Source organism: Scomber japonicus, chromosome 4 (assembly GCF_027409825.1).
Source record: "Scomber japonicus isolate fScoJap1 chromosome 4, fScoJap1.pri, whole genome shotgun sequence".
Taxonomy (NCBI): domain Eukaryota; kingdom Metazoa; phylum Chordata; class Actinopteri; order Scombriformes; family Scombridae; genus Scomber; species Scomber japonicus.
Window position 1 is genome coordinate 24,145,813 of NC_070581.1, and position 19,936 is coordinate 24,165,748.

Sequence of the window (19,936 nt, forward strand, 5' to 3'; positions counted from 1 at the left end):
ATACAGTGATCCTCTCCCCTCCGTGTGTCTCCTTCTCCTGCAACGCTGCAACTCAGTCTGAAGGTCTGCAGCTGATCCACTCACTACTGGACCCTGCGCTGCCTTAAGGGACTCCCGCTAAACTCGTATTTTTAAGCTTCTACGTCCAATGCCTGATTTACATTCAGCTGAGTTTTGGTGGGAAACGAATGAGTGGTGTTCAGTTTTTCCAAGTCTATCTTAAAACAATAATCAAGTGCCCAAATGATTGCAATAGTTTTTTTTCATGGCCTATAATAATAAGCATTCTTCCTGTTCATACCGATCATTAGAAGATCCCTTAATAATATGCTTACAGTATAAATCCACAGTCCTCATTATGTGCAAAAATGTATTTAAAAGTTTATCTTAAGCTAATATAAAGTTTCAGCTGTCCAAATGAGTTAAATAAAGTAGATATCTTTCAACGTTACAGTCTTTTTTAATGCCAAAGTCCCTCTTTTTGTTACTATTCTTCCTTAATACCATATTTAAATACTTGTAATGTGTTTTATGATGAAGGCCACAAGCCAAAATGCATTAGTCCATTAACTAAGTTGTTCTATACTGCAAGTGTTGCTGGAGCTTTGACTCTGTTTGTTCCTATGCTTCCACCACAGCTCAAAAGGGAAACACAAAGAAGGAATTTCAAGCTAAATAGGACTGTACGTGTGACAGATATCCTCTTGATATGACTAACTCAGACTGCTGAAGCCTCCTGTAAGCTTCAAAATGACTATGTGGGTTTTGTCCCTTATTACTCACACTGAACGCACATTTGAAGGGGATCTTTTAATAAACAGTATGAACAGGAGGAATGATGACTGTAAGGAAAACCTCTTTTGCTCATATGGGAACCTGATTGAAGACAGACTTGAAAAAATGTGAACCGGTCCTTTAAATACATTTACTCAGTTTTGAGTTGCTTTAGTGCTTCTGTTTTATGCGACTTCATACACTGACTCCACTACTTTCAGAGGAAAATGTTGTAGTTTTTGCTCAACTACATTAGTTTGGCAGTTACTATTTTGCAAATGAAAGCTTAAAAAACTATAATGAACCTTTTTCAAACTGTCAAACACCATGACTGTATTCTTCTTAAAACTTTGCTATATGTCCTTAAGGATGAATGTAAACAAAGTAAACAAGTAGTAGACCTTTAATAAGATTACTCTGAACATCACCTTCATCTTATTATGGAACCAGTGCTGGCAGTAGTATCCAAATCCTTTACGTAAGTTACAAGTAAAAGTCAATATTTTATTTGAATAAACGTACAGAAGTATCAACAGCAGATTATATGTAAAGTATCAAAAGTAAAAGTAGGTTTACTCATTAGGCAGAAGATTTGTATAGTATGTTATTATTATTGATGTGTTAGCAGCATTGTAATGTTGCATCTGGTTGAGGTTGAGCTCATTTTAACAAGGTCAATTTTATATATTTTTGGGCAAATTCATTTACAAAATTACACCACAGTTTATGTATCTAATATACAGCTAGACTTTACATGTGTTTTGTATGTAAAATCTAGTTCTCACATAATGTCAAGTACAGTAGTGGAGTAAAAAGAAGCCTAAAATCGGCCTATTTCACTTTGAAATGCTGTGAAATAAACATGAAAATAGAGTTTTCAAGTAAAGTATAAGAACTTCAAAACTGTTTCTTAAATATAGTTAAGTGAATATATTTTGTTAGGCAATTGCATAATGCGATTTTTGCACACAACTCACAATCATTTCAATTTCCGACAGCACATGAAAGCAACACATGCTCAACCCTCTGCACGTGAGCGAATGGAGTCCTGACGTCACATTTCGGCTCATTTGAATGAATACAACGTGATTTCCCCCCCTCTATAATAATCTCATGTTAATTACATTTGAAAGATACAACTGCACCAAAGATTAAAGTCATACTCACATGTTTCATTGATTTTCAAATAAAAAAACAGCAAAAACAAAACATTAAATTTTTAATTCACCAGGTTGAAATATATCTTAATCTGAATCTTTGAATTTTCTATAAATAAAGACAGAAAAATAATTAAACTATGTACAGCTGACATTGATTATCTGTCAAATCTTCATCTCTTCACTATGTCTTAGATGTTTCAGCTCCATATTCATCATAAAAGTGAAATGAAGTCATTTTTATACTCTCCAGAGTGTGAATAACACTCATGATAGCTTCAGTCACTACTCTTGAATCCTAACAGTCAGATTTATCCCTGTCATCTTTCTCCACACCTTTGTTACCATATGATATGTGAAATGTATTTACTGGGAAAACATCTGACTCATTGAATGTAATAGCTTTTTAACACATCCTTTACAATTATTCTACCACTTTCCAATACAGCTGTTAAATGAGGGCTCTTAAATGCATCCATTTCCCCAGCAGGGCTATTATTAATTCATAGGAAAGGGAAAGCTTGAAGAATGAGCGCCTGCTTGGGATTTCACTGCAGGTTTTAATAGAGCACCATTGTCCCTTCATATCCTCGACTTAAAAAAAGAAAAGAAAAGGGCTACAACTCAGGCCATGAATGGGTATGATCTCATTCACTCAGTGAAGGTGTCTTGACAATACCGCCATCATTCACTGACATGACCAAATGCCAACGATATCATGTAGATATGATCGATTGTGCAGTAGCTTGTGGAGTTAAAGGACCTGTGTGTAAAATTTAGTGGCATCTAGTGGTGAGGCTGCAGATTGCAACCAAATTAATTCATTTAAAAGCAGCAAAAACATGATTATTCCTATTTTGAGGTGATTATACACTAATGAAAACATACTTCTGAAGATTATATTCAATTTCTGCTGAGTCTGCTCCACTAGCTGCCATTAAAGTCACTAAATTCTACATACTGCACGTTTAATATGTTCTGTTTTTTAGCCACATCATCTTTGGTCCAGACTGAAATATCTCAACATCTATCTGATGAATTGCTGATCCTCAGAGAATTAAGACTACTGACTTTTGGTGACCTCCTGACCATTCCTCCTGAAAGTTCATGGCAGTTCATGGATGGATTACCATGGCATTTGGTACAGACATCAATGTCCCCTTTAGGATGAATTATAATAACTGGTAATCTCTTTATGTTTTATCTAGCACAATCATCATCAGATTTGTCAGTAGTTTAGTTTATCTCAGATAGCTGCAAAGGGTATGACATTCCCATCATGCTCAGCTTTGCAGTACCTTGTGTTTAGTGTTTATCAGCAAATCTTAGCATGTCAGCACACTTAAGTACATGGCATGGTAAATAGGATAAACATTATACATGGTAAACATGAGATATATAGAAAGAGGATGAAAGAAGCCAATGATATAGCATCTAAACGTTCATGCAAGTCAGCTGAGGGAGGAAAAAACACAATATGACTAACTGATCTATGGTCCAGAGTTACAGGTGGGAAGCTGAGTCTTAGTGAAGCATACGATGAAGAAAGGAGGGCCAGGCAACCTCTGGTCATACTGGGAAGGGCAAGTCTACATCATCACATAAAGGGGATGGGAACCCAATGTCCGAAGTCTAACCGCAGAGTGGAGAAGATACTGTAAGACAAAAGTCCTCCATAGAAATCTGTTTCTCCTTTTAGCTGAAAACACAAAACCCCTCCAGAGCAAAGAGCAAGTAAGGACAAGATACAGTAACAGAATCATACAGGGACTCGTAACTTAACGCACCCAGCAAACACAGACACTGATGAGTAGGATCAGAGTTTCCCAAAGGACGACTCTCTTGGTCATCCAAAGCACACCAAGGTCCACCAACACCGAATCCCACAGCAGAGGAATGCACATCTGATGTGTCAAACAGACACCACTTGCTCCGCAGAGCTGATGAGAAACAGGATACAAACCCAGCTGCTGACATGAGATAATTGGATGATACACACAACAAGGATGACATGTGGGAATCCAGCAGAATGTGTGGACTCACAGAGAAGACACACAGAGGACAGTGTCCACCAGAGAAATAGCTCTGAACGACTACTGCGGCCTCAGTGATGGAAATGAACTCATGGACCTCTGAAATAAAAGACTGAGAAAAGAGACTCTATACCATTTGAAGGACTGTCAGAGAGAGAAACCCACCTAGTTACAAGGCTGAATAGTTTGGTAGTGATATGAACGGCTGTGGTTGTGGTTCAGGAGGTTGAGTGGTGGTCCACTAATCGGAAGATCAGCAGTTCAATCCCCCAGCGAAGTATACAGTCCATTTACCAAATAGGGGGTAAAAGGTATATGAAGTGACAAAATCAGAGCTAATCAGATCACAATTCACTGTTGTTATGGTGCTCAGATTTTCCAGGTGTCTGTACTTTACTTGAGTATTTCTTTTTCTGACAACATTTTATTTTTACTCCATACATTTGAACACACATATAAGTGTACTTTCTACTCCTTACATTGTCAAAACAGGCTCCTTACTTGTTTCAACCTTAGTGACTATAAAAAGAAGACATGACATTCACATGACATAAATACATTATTTCTTTTCGGACACCAAACAACCTTTGAAGACTCTGATTGTTTGGTGTTACTACTTACACTTTATTATCCTTGGGTACTGTTGTATGATCACTGTCTCTGCTGCTGTATTTAATTTATTCATGGTTCTTGTTTATATATATTTGTATGTATGTTTAATGTATAATTTATGTATGCACAAGACACATTTCTCTGACGGGACATTAAAATATATCTTATCTTATCTTATATATATAGGGTTGGGTACTTTTAGTGGTACTGACTGAATTATGTAAGTAGACTACTTCTACTTGAGTACAGAATGTGAGTACTTTTGCCACCTCTGCAACCTAGCAAGCTGATCTAATAGACTGTGATGTGTACGAGCATGTTTATCTCAGGAGTATTGTTTAGTCTGGAATATATTACGTATTGCTGAAGTGACTTACACAGATTTTTCTTTTAGGACGACGTCTCTTTGTTCACTGTTGCTTACTTACAGTATGAATCTCAATAGGAGATGGATTACTTTCGGGCCAGTATGGACAGGAGGAGCATTTGCAGTGACCGACATCTCTTTCAGTTTAAATGTGGATCTATGGACACATGCCAGCTTACTCTTTAAAATATGGGAAGGCAATCAGTGAGGTTTTATCAGGCACATTTATGAGTCATGGGATGAATGAAGTTGGTTTGCTTCACAGGGAGAGGGTTTACAGAGGAGACAGCCCAGCTATCATATAAGTACTGGACTGTTCATGAACCGCCTCCTGCTGCTGATCTTTTGTTTCCGACACTGTGCGTAATCTACCAGGAGCAAAGATGAAGCTTTCCTGCCTCTGTGCAGGAAAACCGAGAGGAAGGCGGCTGTCGACTCCCATTTTTGAGGCCCTCTCATGGCAGACATGAGCAGCACCGCAGCGTGGAATCACTGGGAGACATGTGTGGGTCTCTGGGAGGGTGACCTACTTTTGCTCCCTTCTTTGGTCTGCTGGAGAGGAGCTGCGAGTCGCGCTGCTGAGCACACAGCTTGTAATGTTATCCCTTCTGACTGCAGGTGCAAGGCTATACAAGCCGCTACCAATGAGGCATGTGCAGATGCTGCATGAATGTTCTGTATTATGCATGCATATGCCAAAATGTATTCCCAAATCTATTCTAAATGAATTTTCTTGCAGTAAGACTACTCTGTTCACACTGGTGTATGTGTGTGTGTGTGTGTGTGTGTGTGTGTGTGTGTGTGTGTGTGTGTGTTGTGCGTGTACCTGAGAGGCAGCAAGAGGCATAATGAAATACTGACACGATCATAGTATTATAGTATTAGTATGATACTGTCTGTTTTTGACAGAGCTCTGAAGCCTTTTTTGTTCAGCGTAGAACAGTGACAAAAACATTGAAGTCTTTAGGTATTAATGTCTTCTTATTTAGAAGATGTAAAGGACTGGTGAAGGATTTAAAGCATCAGAAAAGACACCATACTGTATTAATTTAGTAGAGATTAATGGGGATCAATTTAGAGGAAATGTGTTGCATGCCTGCAAGAAAGTGCTGATTTTCTGCTCATTGTTAATAGTAATATCTAGTTTTTGTTTTGTTTTCTTCAAGTATGTGTTCAATCAAACCATCACACTGTCCAAAAAGGAGGTTAAATACAGAGTACTGCAGAACACAGCAGGAAACATTTACTTCTGTTAACTAAACTGTGGAAGGATTTGCCCAGTGTGCACAGTTTATGAGATCCACTCTTCACTGATTCTATACTGAATGTGTGTAATTACTAATAGTAATTACAGTTATTACATTAACAGTGATTATCCACAAAAGATTACAAGACAATTATGCTCACAAGACTTAAACAAGGATAGGAATGGAAAAAAAACAACTTCTGTTGCACCTAATAATGTTTTTTTTCTGACGCTTCTCTAATATTTGCTTTTTTCTTTACATTACTGAACAATTTTACCTCTAAAAAATGAAACAATTTGAACAATCTCTCATGTATTGAACTGTTAATAACCAGGCCACGCTACCAGGTCAAAAGTCAACCACTGAACTAATACATACTTCTATAAATTATGTTCTCATTCTGCACATTGGGTCACATCCAAACGCCCCTGACAGATGACCTTCGTAAGTTTGAAACACTCATTACCAGAAGCTGTTTGCAGTCATGCTAACATCAGTGCTGATTTATTTAGCAGGTCTGCCAATGCAGATTAGCGCATGTAGCTAATGTCTCAGCCAGAGTGCTTTTCTGCCTCTGCAGCTCGAAGCATCACTCCTGGGTGTGATACTGCTGCTGCAGCAAAAACAACTTCAGGGGATTTTCATGCGTTTACTTTAGCTGTAGCTGCTTTAGCTGCTGACATGGTCCTAATATACAGATGATGAATGTGGGGCATGTGAAACCTCCAGAGACTCATGAAAGAATTTTGCAAACGCATGGACTAAAGGTTTTATTGAGTTAGCTAAAGAGCAACATCTTCAGGGAATTAAAGAGCTAATTTGACATTTTGTGAAAAAAACATTTCATTTCTTTGCTGTGAGATGAGAAGATCAACACCTTTCATGTTTGTAGGCTAAATAATAAAACTGGAGTGTCTGAAATGTGGCAATTGATCAAAATCATGCAGAATTTAATGAGGGAAAGTTGTGGTATTTTGCAAATACGGTGAAGATGTCTTGTGTTTGCGTTAATCATTGTGATCGTAAAATCCCAGTTTCCTGGAGGGAGTGATTAGTATCAGACTTCCTCTGGAGCAGCGAGTCATTAGAGGTATTTTTGACCTTGGCTCCATTGTGTGTTAATCATGTTAGGGTGAGCTTAATTGCTTAAAGAGTCACAGGCTTAAAACCCTTCAGCTCCTTATCCACTGCAAGGCTCTGTAAACGGCTGCTGTTCCCGTCCGTGATTCCTGCGAGGGAAACAGTGACAGGATCCCATAAAGACTGGATAGGGTGAGTACTGGGTCAGCACTGGAACAGCTGGAACAGAAACAAAGGAAAGTACTTTTCAGGAAGCTGTGTCAGCGAGAGTAGTATCAAATATTCAGATGCCCAAAAGCAGTCCAAATCTCCATCCACCCCAGATGTGAGGATGTCAGGATTCAATGAATGGTGGAACAAGGTCGAGCACGGTCGCAGGGGTGGACTGCTGGGAGTGAGACTGACATCATTACAGCGGAGATGCAGCTGGCCTCTTCAGAAAAATAAGATATTTGGCTGAACTGTAGCCACAAAAAGAACAATGTGTTCATCCAAGCCTGAAGAGAAACATCAATCTTCTCATCTCTGAAAACAAAAGGTGAATAAGTGAAGTTCCCAAAACGTCAAACTATTGTTTTTACACTTTAGCTCAGCATTAATGGAGAAGACAGCCGAACCGAGGATGTCTATATTATGACATGAAGTCTCTTTCTATTATCACCTCGCTGTTTAAAGCTACTGTAGTGTCACACATGCTCCAGTAGTCTACTTCATTGCTACTTTCCAGCTGTGAAACAGTGGATAAATAGTTTTGAGGGTCACACAACCCCCGCAAAAAGACTCTGTTCATTGTTAGAATTTGATCCATTCGGTCAGATTACATTTAGAAAGCCAATAAGAGCTGCGTGATTAAATTATTTTATCCTCATTAAAGCTGGCAGAAGGCTAAGCGGAAGTCAGCCGGTTTGGCTCTGGGTGGGCGATCAAACAACTAGAGTGGGAATTAAAAACTATATTGTGTGAAATGTCTGCTGATGACAGGCTTAATCAGCATTATATGAACTTGTTTGACGAGGGCTTGAATGTAAGTCAGTTCATTTATATATAAAAGTTCTGAACTGCAGGTTTTAAAAAAGTAAATTTAAAAACCTTGAAATTTGAAATAAGAAAAATCGTTATGAATTTATGTTTTCTTTTTATTATTATATTTATTTATTTATTAACAGGACATCTCTTGAGCCATATTATCTCTTTCACAAGGGAGATCGTCACATAGCTGCACAAAAACACGCATCATTAATTTACAACAGTCAACTCAACAAAACGGAAAGTGAGAGACGCAAGATGAATAACAACTCAACTATTTAAAACAATTACATCACTCATTAAACATTTATTTAATATCGAAATGCTTTGGATAAATAAATTTAATGTGAAAGTGATTTTTTTGTATCAGTCATAAAATAATAAACCTCACAGTTCTTAAATAATAAAAAACAAGCTGTCAGAAGTGCTCAACACTTAAATACTTAAATATATACACTTAATATAAATACTAGCTGCTAGTAAGGAAGCAAATGTCAAATAATGTGAGGAGCTGCTCTCCTATAACCCTAAAGAGATTGTTAAATAAGGTTAAACCAACAAACAAGAGACTTTTACGGTGTCTCAGTCAGGACATTTTGTTCATTTCAACAGTTCTGCTCAGCAAACATGTCTGACCAATGAAGGTGAACATTTGTTTTTCTGCGCACATTGTTTTTAGGGGAAAGTAGGGCAAGATGAGCTGCGGGCTTGTTCAGTCCCCGCCTCCCCCCCGAATCACACTGATAACCACACACACACTCACACACAAACATCAACTGAGGATGGATACAGTATATATATATATACACACTAAAATAACTTTACTATAATATCAGGAATCCCACTAATGGCTAGACGCATGATTTCTTGACCTCACATTCCTCTTTTCTTGCATCTTCCACAAACTAGTTTTGATTTCGCTGCCTGAACATGTGATGCTTTTTTACATCAAAGGGCGGATTTAATATCAAAAGACCGGAAACAACAGATCTGAGTGTGTCTGTCTGAGGCAGCCTCCTCTTGGGTACGGCTGGACGGGAGCCTGAGAAATCACAGAGGCTGGTGTTGCTAGGCGATGGCTCAGTGCTGCTGAGAGGCAGGATGAGAGAAACCTGCAGATGAGTATATAAAAGCTGCTCTTTGATTCAATGACACCATCACTGCCTCACATGCAATCTATAGCCAACGTCCACCTACATCATGTTACGTGTACTAAAAAGGACTACGGGTCAGATGGGAACGTCCTGTCTAATCTGTTATATTGATATGCATGTATGTATATGGTCTAGTTTCAGAGGTCCAACCGAATGTTGCAATTAAAGGACCACAGTGTAGGATTTAGTGCCATCTAGTGGTGTAGAGGTAGATTGTAATCAAGTCAATACCTCTCCTCTAAACACCCTGTTTTTTGCATAAAGGGCCGTGTGTCTGCAGGTTTTTGTTCCAACCAATCAAGACCACATGATTTGACCAATCAATTGTTTGAAGACTGAGATCAGTTGATTAAATGAGTCAAGCCTGGTCTGCTCGGTTGGAAAACTGGCAGCCACATGATCCTTTGTGTAATAATTTAGACATCCCTGGTGTAGGAGAAGCTATAGTGGTTTGCTTTCAGGTGATTATACGCTGATTAAAACACACTTATGAATATTAGATTACATTTCTGCCAATAAATCTTAAAGCTTCCACACTGGTACTTTAGGTAATACTGTTTATTTTACTATTTTGTTTTTTGGCTCTACTTGGATCCTTGTGTCTCTATTTGAACACATTAGTTTCCCCCCTAAAGGACAGTTATTGGCTATGTTTCCCCTCTAAGTGAAATGTGTTTGTTCTTTGCCTCACTGAAGTCACTTAACACAAAAACTGCCACATTTCTCCATGTAAATATAAAACATATTGTAACTGTTCTGTTTGAATTGAATAAATCAAATTCAGAAAATATGAATTAAAAGCATGTGTTGAGCCATTCACCAGTTACTATGCCAACCAGAGAAAAAGTCTGTCCAGCCAATGTCTCCAGCCAATGTTACACAATGTTTTAACATTTGAAACACTAAAATGCTTCTGACACCTTTTAAGATATATTGTGAATCCATACAGGTTGGAGTTTTGTATAACATCTCTTAAAACTGCCAAAAAATAACCTGTGAGGCAGTTTTTGATGAAAAAAAACAGCAATATACCTGTCCTAAATGAACGTATCACGTCTGAAAAAAATTACAATTTGTGAAGCTCTTTAACCTTTGTGTCGTCCTGACTGTTCCTTCTTTCCTCCCTTCCTTCTTTCTTTCCTCTGTCCTTCCCTCCTTCCTCCCTTCCCCTCTTTCCTCCCTTTCTTCTTTCCTTCCCTCCTTCCTTCTCTTTCTTTCCTCCCCATTACCTTCCTTCTTTCCTCTGTCTCTTTTCCTTTCTCCCTCCCTCGCTCCTTTATTCTTTCCTCCCTCCCTCCTTCCTCCTTCCTTCTTTCCTTCGTCCTTCCTTCCTTCCTTTCCTTCCTCCCTCCCTTCTTTTCTTTCCTCCCTTCCTTCTTTCTCACTCCTTTCCTTCCTTCCTTCCTTCCTCCCTCCTTTCCTTGCTTCTTCCTCCCCCCATTCCTTCCTTGACTACTAGAGGACAACAGGAGAGTTAAAAGAAAAGAAAAGTGTACATGTGGCAGAACAGGGGCAAGGATATTATGAGAAACCACATTATTTTTGTAAATTTTAGTTGAAGTGAAATGTACCTCTGATTATATGACTCAAATACTGATACTTAGAAATAATGATGATTTAATGTGTTGACTGTGTTTAAATGGCCTTTTCTGATACCTCATGTTTTCTGTAGTAAGTCAACCAGCAGAGAGATGGAGACATACAGAAAAACAGTGACAAAAAGAACAGAAATTAATACTTTATTTACATAAATTATGTGACAACTAAAAGTAAAACAGGCTAATGATAGCTAATGATAGTCTCTCCTGTTCTTATCAACAAATCCAACGAAAAGACCGAAACCAATAACACAATTGTTCCTCCTGACAAGTGTTTGTATCTGAAGCCAGATGCATCTTATCCCTCTGTGCTGTGGAGCTTTATTGTTGTTCAAAAACTATTAAAAACACAGCGGTGAGTCACACTGTTGCACCGGCTGACACGTCCCTTCATTACACTGAAGACGGTAACTGTAGGTTATTTTGAGTCAATCCCATAAACACCATCCTGCTGCAGGAAAGACTCACCATAACCAAATGTATTAATCCAAGGCTGAAACTAATGCTCTAATCACAATGTTCCACCTTCACACAAATAACTGCTTAGAAGTCATTTTTAGAAACCCTTTTTATATTTTTGACCCATTTTTTTTAGATTTTAGACACTTTTCAAAGATTTTCAGGATTGACTGAACTGATTTGTTGACAATAAGAAAAGCAGCCTTACCGTTTCAATGTCAGTGTTCAAAGAAACTAAAAAAGCACCTTGTTTAAGTTCAGTTCCTTCACATTTAATCTCTTGGACTGGAAATTGTTCCACCTTCACCCTTTTATATAATTTGACCCATTTTTGTCACTTTGATGGACAGACTAACTGATTTGTTGATAATAAGAAAAATCTAGATTATTTTCAGCCTTACCGTCTTACAAAAGTAAAAACAGAAACATTCAAGAGCTTTTTACAAAGAATATTAAACAATATCACTTTTAAAAGAAACATAAAACCTGGTTCATGTTCAGTTCCTCAACTCCCAACTCATAACGCAATACTGCCACCGTGTGGTCGTTTCTGGTAGTGGCACGTTCAGCTGCTGACGATATAAACTGTAATCCAGCAGCTCAAGTTGCACGCTTCCTTCTTTTTCTCATCTTTAAATCTGTGAAACACACAAAAAAACAGACGAGGTTAAACATCAAAGCCTGTTCAGACTCCTGAAGCTGTGAGGAAGCGAGCTGACAGGTGATGATAACTTACTATCTGACGCACTGCTGCCGGTGTCGCTGTGTGGAAGCGGTTCATCTGTTGTGACTGCAGGCTTTGATGCTCGTATCAAGTATTTAGGCACGTGCTGAGAAATAAGAAGGAAAAAAACAGATGATGATTCATAGTTACAAAAAACAAAGTTATGGAAAGTCTGCTCTGCTTATAGTCCTTCTCGTCCCCTCTGCACTGCTCTCTGTCTGCAGCCGACGCTCATTTCTCCCACGCTGTGTACTTTCCTTAAACTCCCCACACCTGCCGTCCTCACGCTGTCCATCAGATGCCCCTCAGACTTTCCCTTCTTTCTCCATCCTCACTTTGCACCTCAGTCCCTCCTCAGCAAACTCTCTTCATATACGGGCTCAGATGCTTTGCTCCCTCGTCAGATCGTTGTGGATGTCATGATGATTTTTGGAGCTTCTGTTTTATGAAACCTGGATAAAAATCTGCACCTGCTCACCTGTCTCTCTGGACTTTTCCCTCTTTCATCAATTTGTCCGATGCCCGATATGAAAATGTCTTTTAAAAATATATATATTTTACTCTCCTTTACTGCTTTTTGTGTTCTACTTATAAGGCATGGCAGCTTTATTTATAGAGCACATTTCAGACACAGGGGCAACTCAATGTGCTTTAACATAAAATCAAAATATTAAACAGTACAAATTGGAAACATTAAAATAAGAGAACCCAATTAAAAAAATAAAGTACAGAAAAATAAAAAGAGAAAGAAAACAAAAAGCTCAACTAAAAATAGAGCATACAATATGAGAGTGTAGCATAAAATAATGATTTGCTTTAAATTTATTTATTATTATAATACACTGTCTTTCCTGCTGCTCTGTTGTTGTTGTTGTTGTGTTGACGTCTTTTTGCAAATTTGTTTAACTACGTGAGGCGAGCTTTGAGCGCCTTTTTAAAAGAGCTTTATAAATAAAATATATATTATTAACTGACAGATTATAATTTGGCATGTGATGGTGTTCCTGTGTGAAGCCTTATTTACCCCTATTTCTAATAATAATAGTAATTCTTCTTTCCTTTTACTACATTAACTTTTGATTGTTTTGATTGTTTCTCTATTGTAAGTTCAGTACAGGCACTTTTAAAATCTTAATGTATTTATGTTTCTTATGCTGCTGTTTTCTATTGTGGGACAATAAAGATCTGAACCGAGCATAATGAAATGAATAATACATGACTTTGATATTTAAACAATGTTTATTATAATAACTATTATTATTATTATTATAGTAAATTGACTGTTATCCGTTTTATTTAAAGACTGAATATTTCAACATGAACAAAAAGAAATGTTCAATACCCCTGAATTAATAAGAGTCTTTTCATTTGCATAAAAACAGAAGGAATGTTTTATAACTTCATTTGTTGCTAAAGGAGTGGAGACGATCCACGGAAAAACACACATGGATGTCCTTGAGTGAGTAAACAAAGCCTCGTCTTCACTACTCGAGCTCACAGATGCTTCGTCAGGTAAAGTGTGTTTATCACTGCGAGCCACCTGAAGAGCAGCACTCTAACAGCTTAAGAAGAAGAACCTCAATGGATCCAGCAAACTTAAGGCCTCTTGACTTGACGCCAGTGTAAAGACCAGGTGCTGTATATGAGAAGCCATTATAAACTGGTGTTAAACAAGTAAAAGCAGCAGCTGTAACCAACGAGGAGGGCAGAGAAGCGTCTCTTCATCAGACAGTAACCACAAACACCAGCAGATGCCCCGTTCGACCTACATGCAGCCAAAGATGATACGAACGTGTCTGCAGACAGTCAGACAGTTAATTGATCTGGTCGGAAAGTATTTGGGCACCACTGCTGAAGAGTACACATTCAGGAAAAGCACTCAGCACGGCAGGAAGTTCAGTTAAACGCTGCAGCTCTGCCCCACATGGTGACAGGTTTGAAGTATGAAAATCAAAGAAACCACAAGACTTAAGACTCACAATCTTTTCTCCTTGACGTCTGATTGAATTATTTTGTTATTATGTCAATGAGAAATTTCCATAGTACAAGTTAATATGAATCCAAAGCTCATATTTTTCATTTTATTTGTCTTGTAGTTTGTACTGATGCAAAGACTCTCAGTTAAAAAGGTCTTGGTATATAAAGGAGGGCTGAGTTCAGGCCTTTCGCTCTCATCCGAAAGGCCTCTATAGTTCAGATTGACTGGTTGGGAATCCCAGACATTTAACAAATATCACACAGGCGTTACACACCTCTCGACATTCACACCCACTTCACACATTGATTGGAGCAGCTGTGCGGAGGTGAGAGAGGAGTCATGATTTGAACTTTTCTCTCTGGTTCTCTTTTGTCACTATTTCTGTCATTTTCTGCGTGTGAACAGTCGAGTGCAACACGATGACTGCCGACGCGGAGAGAGACAGTCTGAAAATATGTGCTGTTATCTGTGTATTTAAATGGTATTGCACCTCCTCTGCCCCCCTCTTCTCTCCGGCTTGAGTGAAGTGTTCGAAACTATAAACACATTTTATTTCCGACGTGGTGAAACAACTCGTCATAACAACCTGTTCCTGTTATCTATTGATTGGATACAGGTTGCATATAATTATAGCATTTAAAGATTAGTTTGAAATGTAGAGCTGCAACAATTAGTCAATTACATGATTAGTTGCCAACTCTTAAATTAATTGTCAACTATTTTGATAATCTATTAATTAATTAAAGGCACCATATAGGCTCTCTCAATAAAAACAATAACATAAGAGGGAGTTTGATGACATTGAGAAGTAGTGGGGGATCATGGGAGTTGTAGTCTTCATTGTTAAACAACCAGCTTTTCCCTGTTATGATTCCTTCAGTGTTCATCAATCAGAATTAAATTATCTGCAGAGGTCTTGTCATCTCTAAAACTAATGAACATAGATGATTAAAACCAGTAAAAACAATGAATAAAGCAGTTTTGTGTTAAAATTCATTGTTTCTCCAAGGCCGGTTGGTGGGCAGAGGACATCTGGAGGAGCTGTGAGCCGAGCTGCTGCCAACGTTTGCTCAGCTTGTTTATCTGACAGCTTAAGATCCAGACGTCTGATGACTAAAATCCTTCACCGGGTTAAACACGACCGAGATCTAAAATGTTGCTTTAAACTGAATAAAAGCCAGTACAGTATATGACACAGTTTCTGGTAAGCAACCACAAGGCCGATGTATTATCTTGTATTATCTTGTACTCTCAGGTTGACACCATTGTGGTGGAAAACCACAACGCCGACACATGCACAAGATGACTATCATAGAATATCACAAACCTTATCATGTCATGTTTCCCATCTTTTCTATAAACACACGATAAACACACTGTGCTGTAATTTAATGCTGGACTGACCCAGGAGGTTTGGGGGCGAGGGTTAGGACTGCTGCTTGCTCTGCTCTGGATCCTCTGGCTGTGTCGTCGTCGTCCGGTGGAGCTGCTGGGCTGATTCATGGTGGAGGGTCGAAGGCGACTGCTGGTAGACGGCATCTCATCTACGTCGGCTAACAGGTCCGTTAGCTCCCCATCACTGATATATTCTTCTACCACTGAGCCTTCTGTACAGGAACAATTTCACAAGACAAGAAGAAAAACTAAAATATCTGAATCTGTTCCCCTTCACATCCTCATACTGGTGCTTTAATGGTTATTTCCTGTTGAAGCAGAACCATCACTGATATTTAAACATTTCCACCTAACCCATATGGCTGATTTAGGATTTAAGGATCCATATTTTACAGCCACTGAGAGACTACAGGTAGTGATGCTTAACTTCCAAACACAGAGCTATTTTGAAATATTCCTATACTGTAGATGATCACAATGAACATTTAGATTTAGTTTTATTTCTCTTGTCATGTTGACTGTCATACTTTTACTGACATATACAAAAAAACAGTGGCTTCCTGGAAGAGAGGAAGACATCAGATATCAAGTACTTTGTGATGCATCCTGTTATTATGGAAACAGGATGGCGTCAATATGATGTGTACATGAGTAAGATAATGGAAAAACAGCAGGATGGTCCTTTAAAGAAAAGCTACAACTCGTTCTTACATAAAATATTAACATGAACATTAGGGGCTGTGCAATATGATGATAGAAAAACATTTATCTTTTCATATTATTCTCTTCACAAAGCTTTTATTGCACTTTCACCAGGAATGTCCAAATTATTCCATTAAGGGCTGAGTGACTGCAAGAGCAACAACTGTATGAAGACTGAGATCAGCTGATTTAATGAGTTACGCCTGGTGTGCTGCTGCTTGATTGGAAAGAAAATCTGCACTCACATAAACCCTTTATGGAATAGATTGGACACATCTGACTTACACTAACAAAAGGAGGGGAGGGGGGAGGGGGTTACAATTGTACATTTCAATGGTTTTTATTGAATTTCTCTATATTATAATTACTTAGCAAATATGGTAAAAAAACACCAAATCACATCTTTACCTGTATGATGAGGAGTGACAACACAATCAGCACAAACCCAGTCACCTTCTGGGTTTGTGCTTAATGAAGGTGTCAAGCAGTCCATATGATACCTGAAACATAAAGTATAACCTCACAGTTCTTGAGATGAAAAGCCTTTAATCTGTACCTGTAATTAAGCTGCTTCACCAGAGCTTGATAACAGAGGATGTTTGAGTGGAAAATGAAGGAAGTCAAACACAACTCACTCTTTCTCCTATAGTACAACAATCACTGAAATATTAAAGATAAGAATAGAAAAACATCTGAAAGAGAGAGAGAGAGAGAGAGAGAGAGAGAGAGAGAGAGAGAGAGAGAGAGAGAGAGTGTGTGTGTCTGTGTGTGTGTGTGTGAGGGAGAGAAAGTGAGTGTGAGAGAGAGAGAGAGAGAGAGAGAGATAGAGAGAGAAAGTGAGAGAGAGACAGAGAGAGAGAGTGTGTGAGGGAGAGAAAGTGAGTGAGAGAGAGAGAGAGAGAGAGAGAGAGAGAGAGAGAGAGAGAGAGAGAGAGAGAGAGATAGAGAGAGAAAGTGAGAGAGAGACAGAGAGAGAGAGTGTGTGAGGGAGAGAAAGTGAGAGAAAGTGAGAGAGAGAAAGTGAGAGAGACAGAGAGAGAGAGAGAGAGAGAGAGAGAGAGAGAGAGAGAGTGTGAGGGAGAGAAAGTGAATAAGAGAGAGAGAGAGAGAGAGAGAGAGAGTGTGTGTGTGTGTGAGGGAGAGAAAGTGAATAAGAGAGAGAGAGAGAGAGAGAGAGAGAGAGAGAGAGAGAGAGAGAGAGAGAGAGAGAGAGAGAGAGAGAGAGAGAGAGAGAGTGTGTGTGTGTGTGAGGGAGAGAAAGTGAATAAGAGAGAGAGAGAGAGAGAGAGAGAGACAGAGAGAGAGAGAGAAAAGAGTATAGTACAACAATCACTGTAACCCTATAACAATATCACTGTGTTTTGAAAGATAATATTTTTTTCCCCTATCTTCTGTGAACAAGATAATAAAATGTGCACAGGATATGGATCTCATTCGCAAAAAAATACATATCTAGTGCTCTGAACTTGTTATCTTACTCCACATCATCACACAAGATAATAACATGTGAACAAGATTTTTCAGGACTTCAGGAGCTCCGTACATACTGCACTCTCTTATTATCATACCCTGAGTCACAGTGTATGCACACCAGCAGTCGGTGCCGACGGTCGCTGCGTCCGCATTCCTCACAGATAACAGCATGGCTCCGCTCCTCTTCATCATCATCATCATCCTCCTCCTCCTCCTTTCTGTGCGTCCTCACTTTGATCTGCAGCAGTACAAACAATTCAGACACAGATACTGTTAACATATTTTCAAAATGCTTGGTATGATGTTTCCTTTAGTTCACACGCTGCAAATAATCACCTTCTTTTGAGCATCGCCTCCAGGATGGATGAAGGTGAAGCTGATCCGATCCACTGGACAAGTGTTTGCTGTCTGAGATTCAAGAAAGAGCAACAACATGTTTTTATTCCCTTGGAGGTCGTTAGCAATTAATCTGACAATATTGTGCTCAATTAATCCTGTTATCATGTGGAAGCTGACGTCTTTGGATTCAATTGCAATGTGAGGATTTGTTGTTTTTTGTCTGTATAATGTAATTTTGGACAAAACAAACACTGTGTAATCACCAATTTGGGAAATCATACTGGACATTTTTAAGATAAGATAAAATAAGATAAGATGTACTTTATTGATCCCCCTTGGGAGAAATTAGAATAAAAAAAAGAAGCAGTGTAAGGGTGAAAGTGTACTAAAGATAGAATTAACAATAAATAAAACAAAATAGGATCAAATAACTACAATATAATACTACATAGGCTACAATAAACTGGATCTTTGTGTAAATAAATCTGCAATATATAAATGTGCAATATGCAGAAGTTCCTGAGGTTATACACATGTGAATATTCCTGAGATTTACATACAGAATATACCTTCACACAGATAATAATAAATGTGCAATGTGCAGAAAATCTGATATATACTATGTGCAATGGTCCTGGGATTTACCGATCACATAATTGAGATATTAATTGATAAGGAAAGGAAATGATGAAGGGTTTATTAAAAAAAAAACATTGCAAATATGTGATATTGCCAAAGTAGGATTGTTACACCACATTTGCAGCATTAAAGTGTTAAAGTTGATAAAAGTATCTGTGAGTGAGACTGACATATCCTATTAATACACACACATAGTTTCATTGCAGACAAATATATTTTTATTTATCGTCTATATACTCCTATTTCTGTTCTGCACACTGTTTTATATCATGTCAATATACTTCTAATTATATTCTGCTTTCTTTCTATAGGCTTGCACATAATCCTAATACTAGTACTGTTATGTTTATGGATAAATATTAATGTATTTTTAACTGTTTCTGTCAACATCTGGACCACATTGAACACATTGTACTTGCTACTTGGTGAATAAATGTGATTGTGAGATAAAGTAATGTTTACCTTGGACCACTGAAGGATACACTGAAGACAGAAAACATGCTGGCAGCTGTTCAGAGAAGCCACAGTCTGCTCTGTGAAGGGACTCAGACAGATGTGACATTTATCCACATCTGGCTCTGCTCCGTCCGCGTTTAACACAGATAAATTATCCATATTACAGATTATACTGGACTAGAAGTTGATGTTTTAAGACACGCCTGCTTTAAAATAAATGCGCCAAATATAAATGTTTAGCGTAAAAGTCTTTCTTGAATACGCGCTTTAATTAAGTCGGTATTAAGATAACATCATGCATGTTTAGGCCTTCAGCTAGATAATATTACAGCGTATATTACTTTATATAATCACGATAATTCGCATTGTTTACTTGCTAAAACTTCGGGTTCATCCAGCTGGTGAACAACTACTTCCGCCGGACACTAAACATACATCTGTTTACTTCCGGTGAGGAGCCCAGCCTTTGTAATAAGTTTATTTATTTTTATGATGTTTAACCACAAAATGAACCATAACTCTACCACCTACACTTGGTTACCATAAGTAACCCCAAACATAGAGAGTGGAGCTGTTGTTTTACTGCATTATTAGAGAGAGGAACAGACTTCAACATGAAGGTGTTATGATCAAACTAGTTCTCAGACTCGCTGGGTCCCGCGTGCACGCGCTTTGTTCACTTAACAGCTGAGGGCTGAAAATTAACCAACAAATTAATTAATA

General features: G+C 38.3%; 1 protein-coding gene across 1 annotated transcript; it reads right to left on the bottom strand.

Moving 5' to 3' along the window:
- Positions 1 to 12,040: 12,040 nt before the first annotated feature.
- LOC128356921 (PHD and RING finger domain-containing protein 1-like) lies at positions 12,041 to 19,580 on the bottom strand. The gene is made up of 7 exons (XM_053317108.1): positions 19,220 to 19,580; positions 18,116 to 18,187; positions 17,875 to 18,017; positions 16,715 to 16,806; positions 15,614 to 15,816; positions 12,244 to 12,337; positions 12,041 to 12,145 (listed from the first exon to the last, which is right to left on the bottom strand). The coding sequence occupies exons 1-7, from the start codon at positions 19,370 to 19,372 to the stop codon at positions 12,108 to 12,110; spliced, it is 795 nt and encodes a 264-aa protein (XP_053173083.1). The 5' UTR covers positions 19,373 to 19,580; the 3' UTR covers positions 12,041 to 12,107.
- Between the last annotated feature and the right edge of the window lie 356 nt (positions 19,581 to 19,936).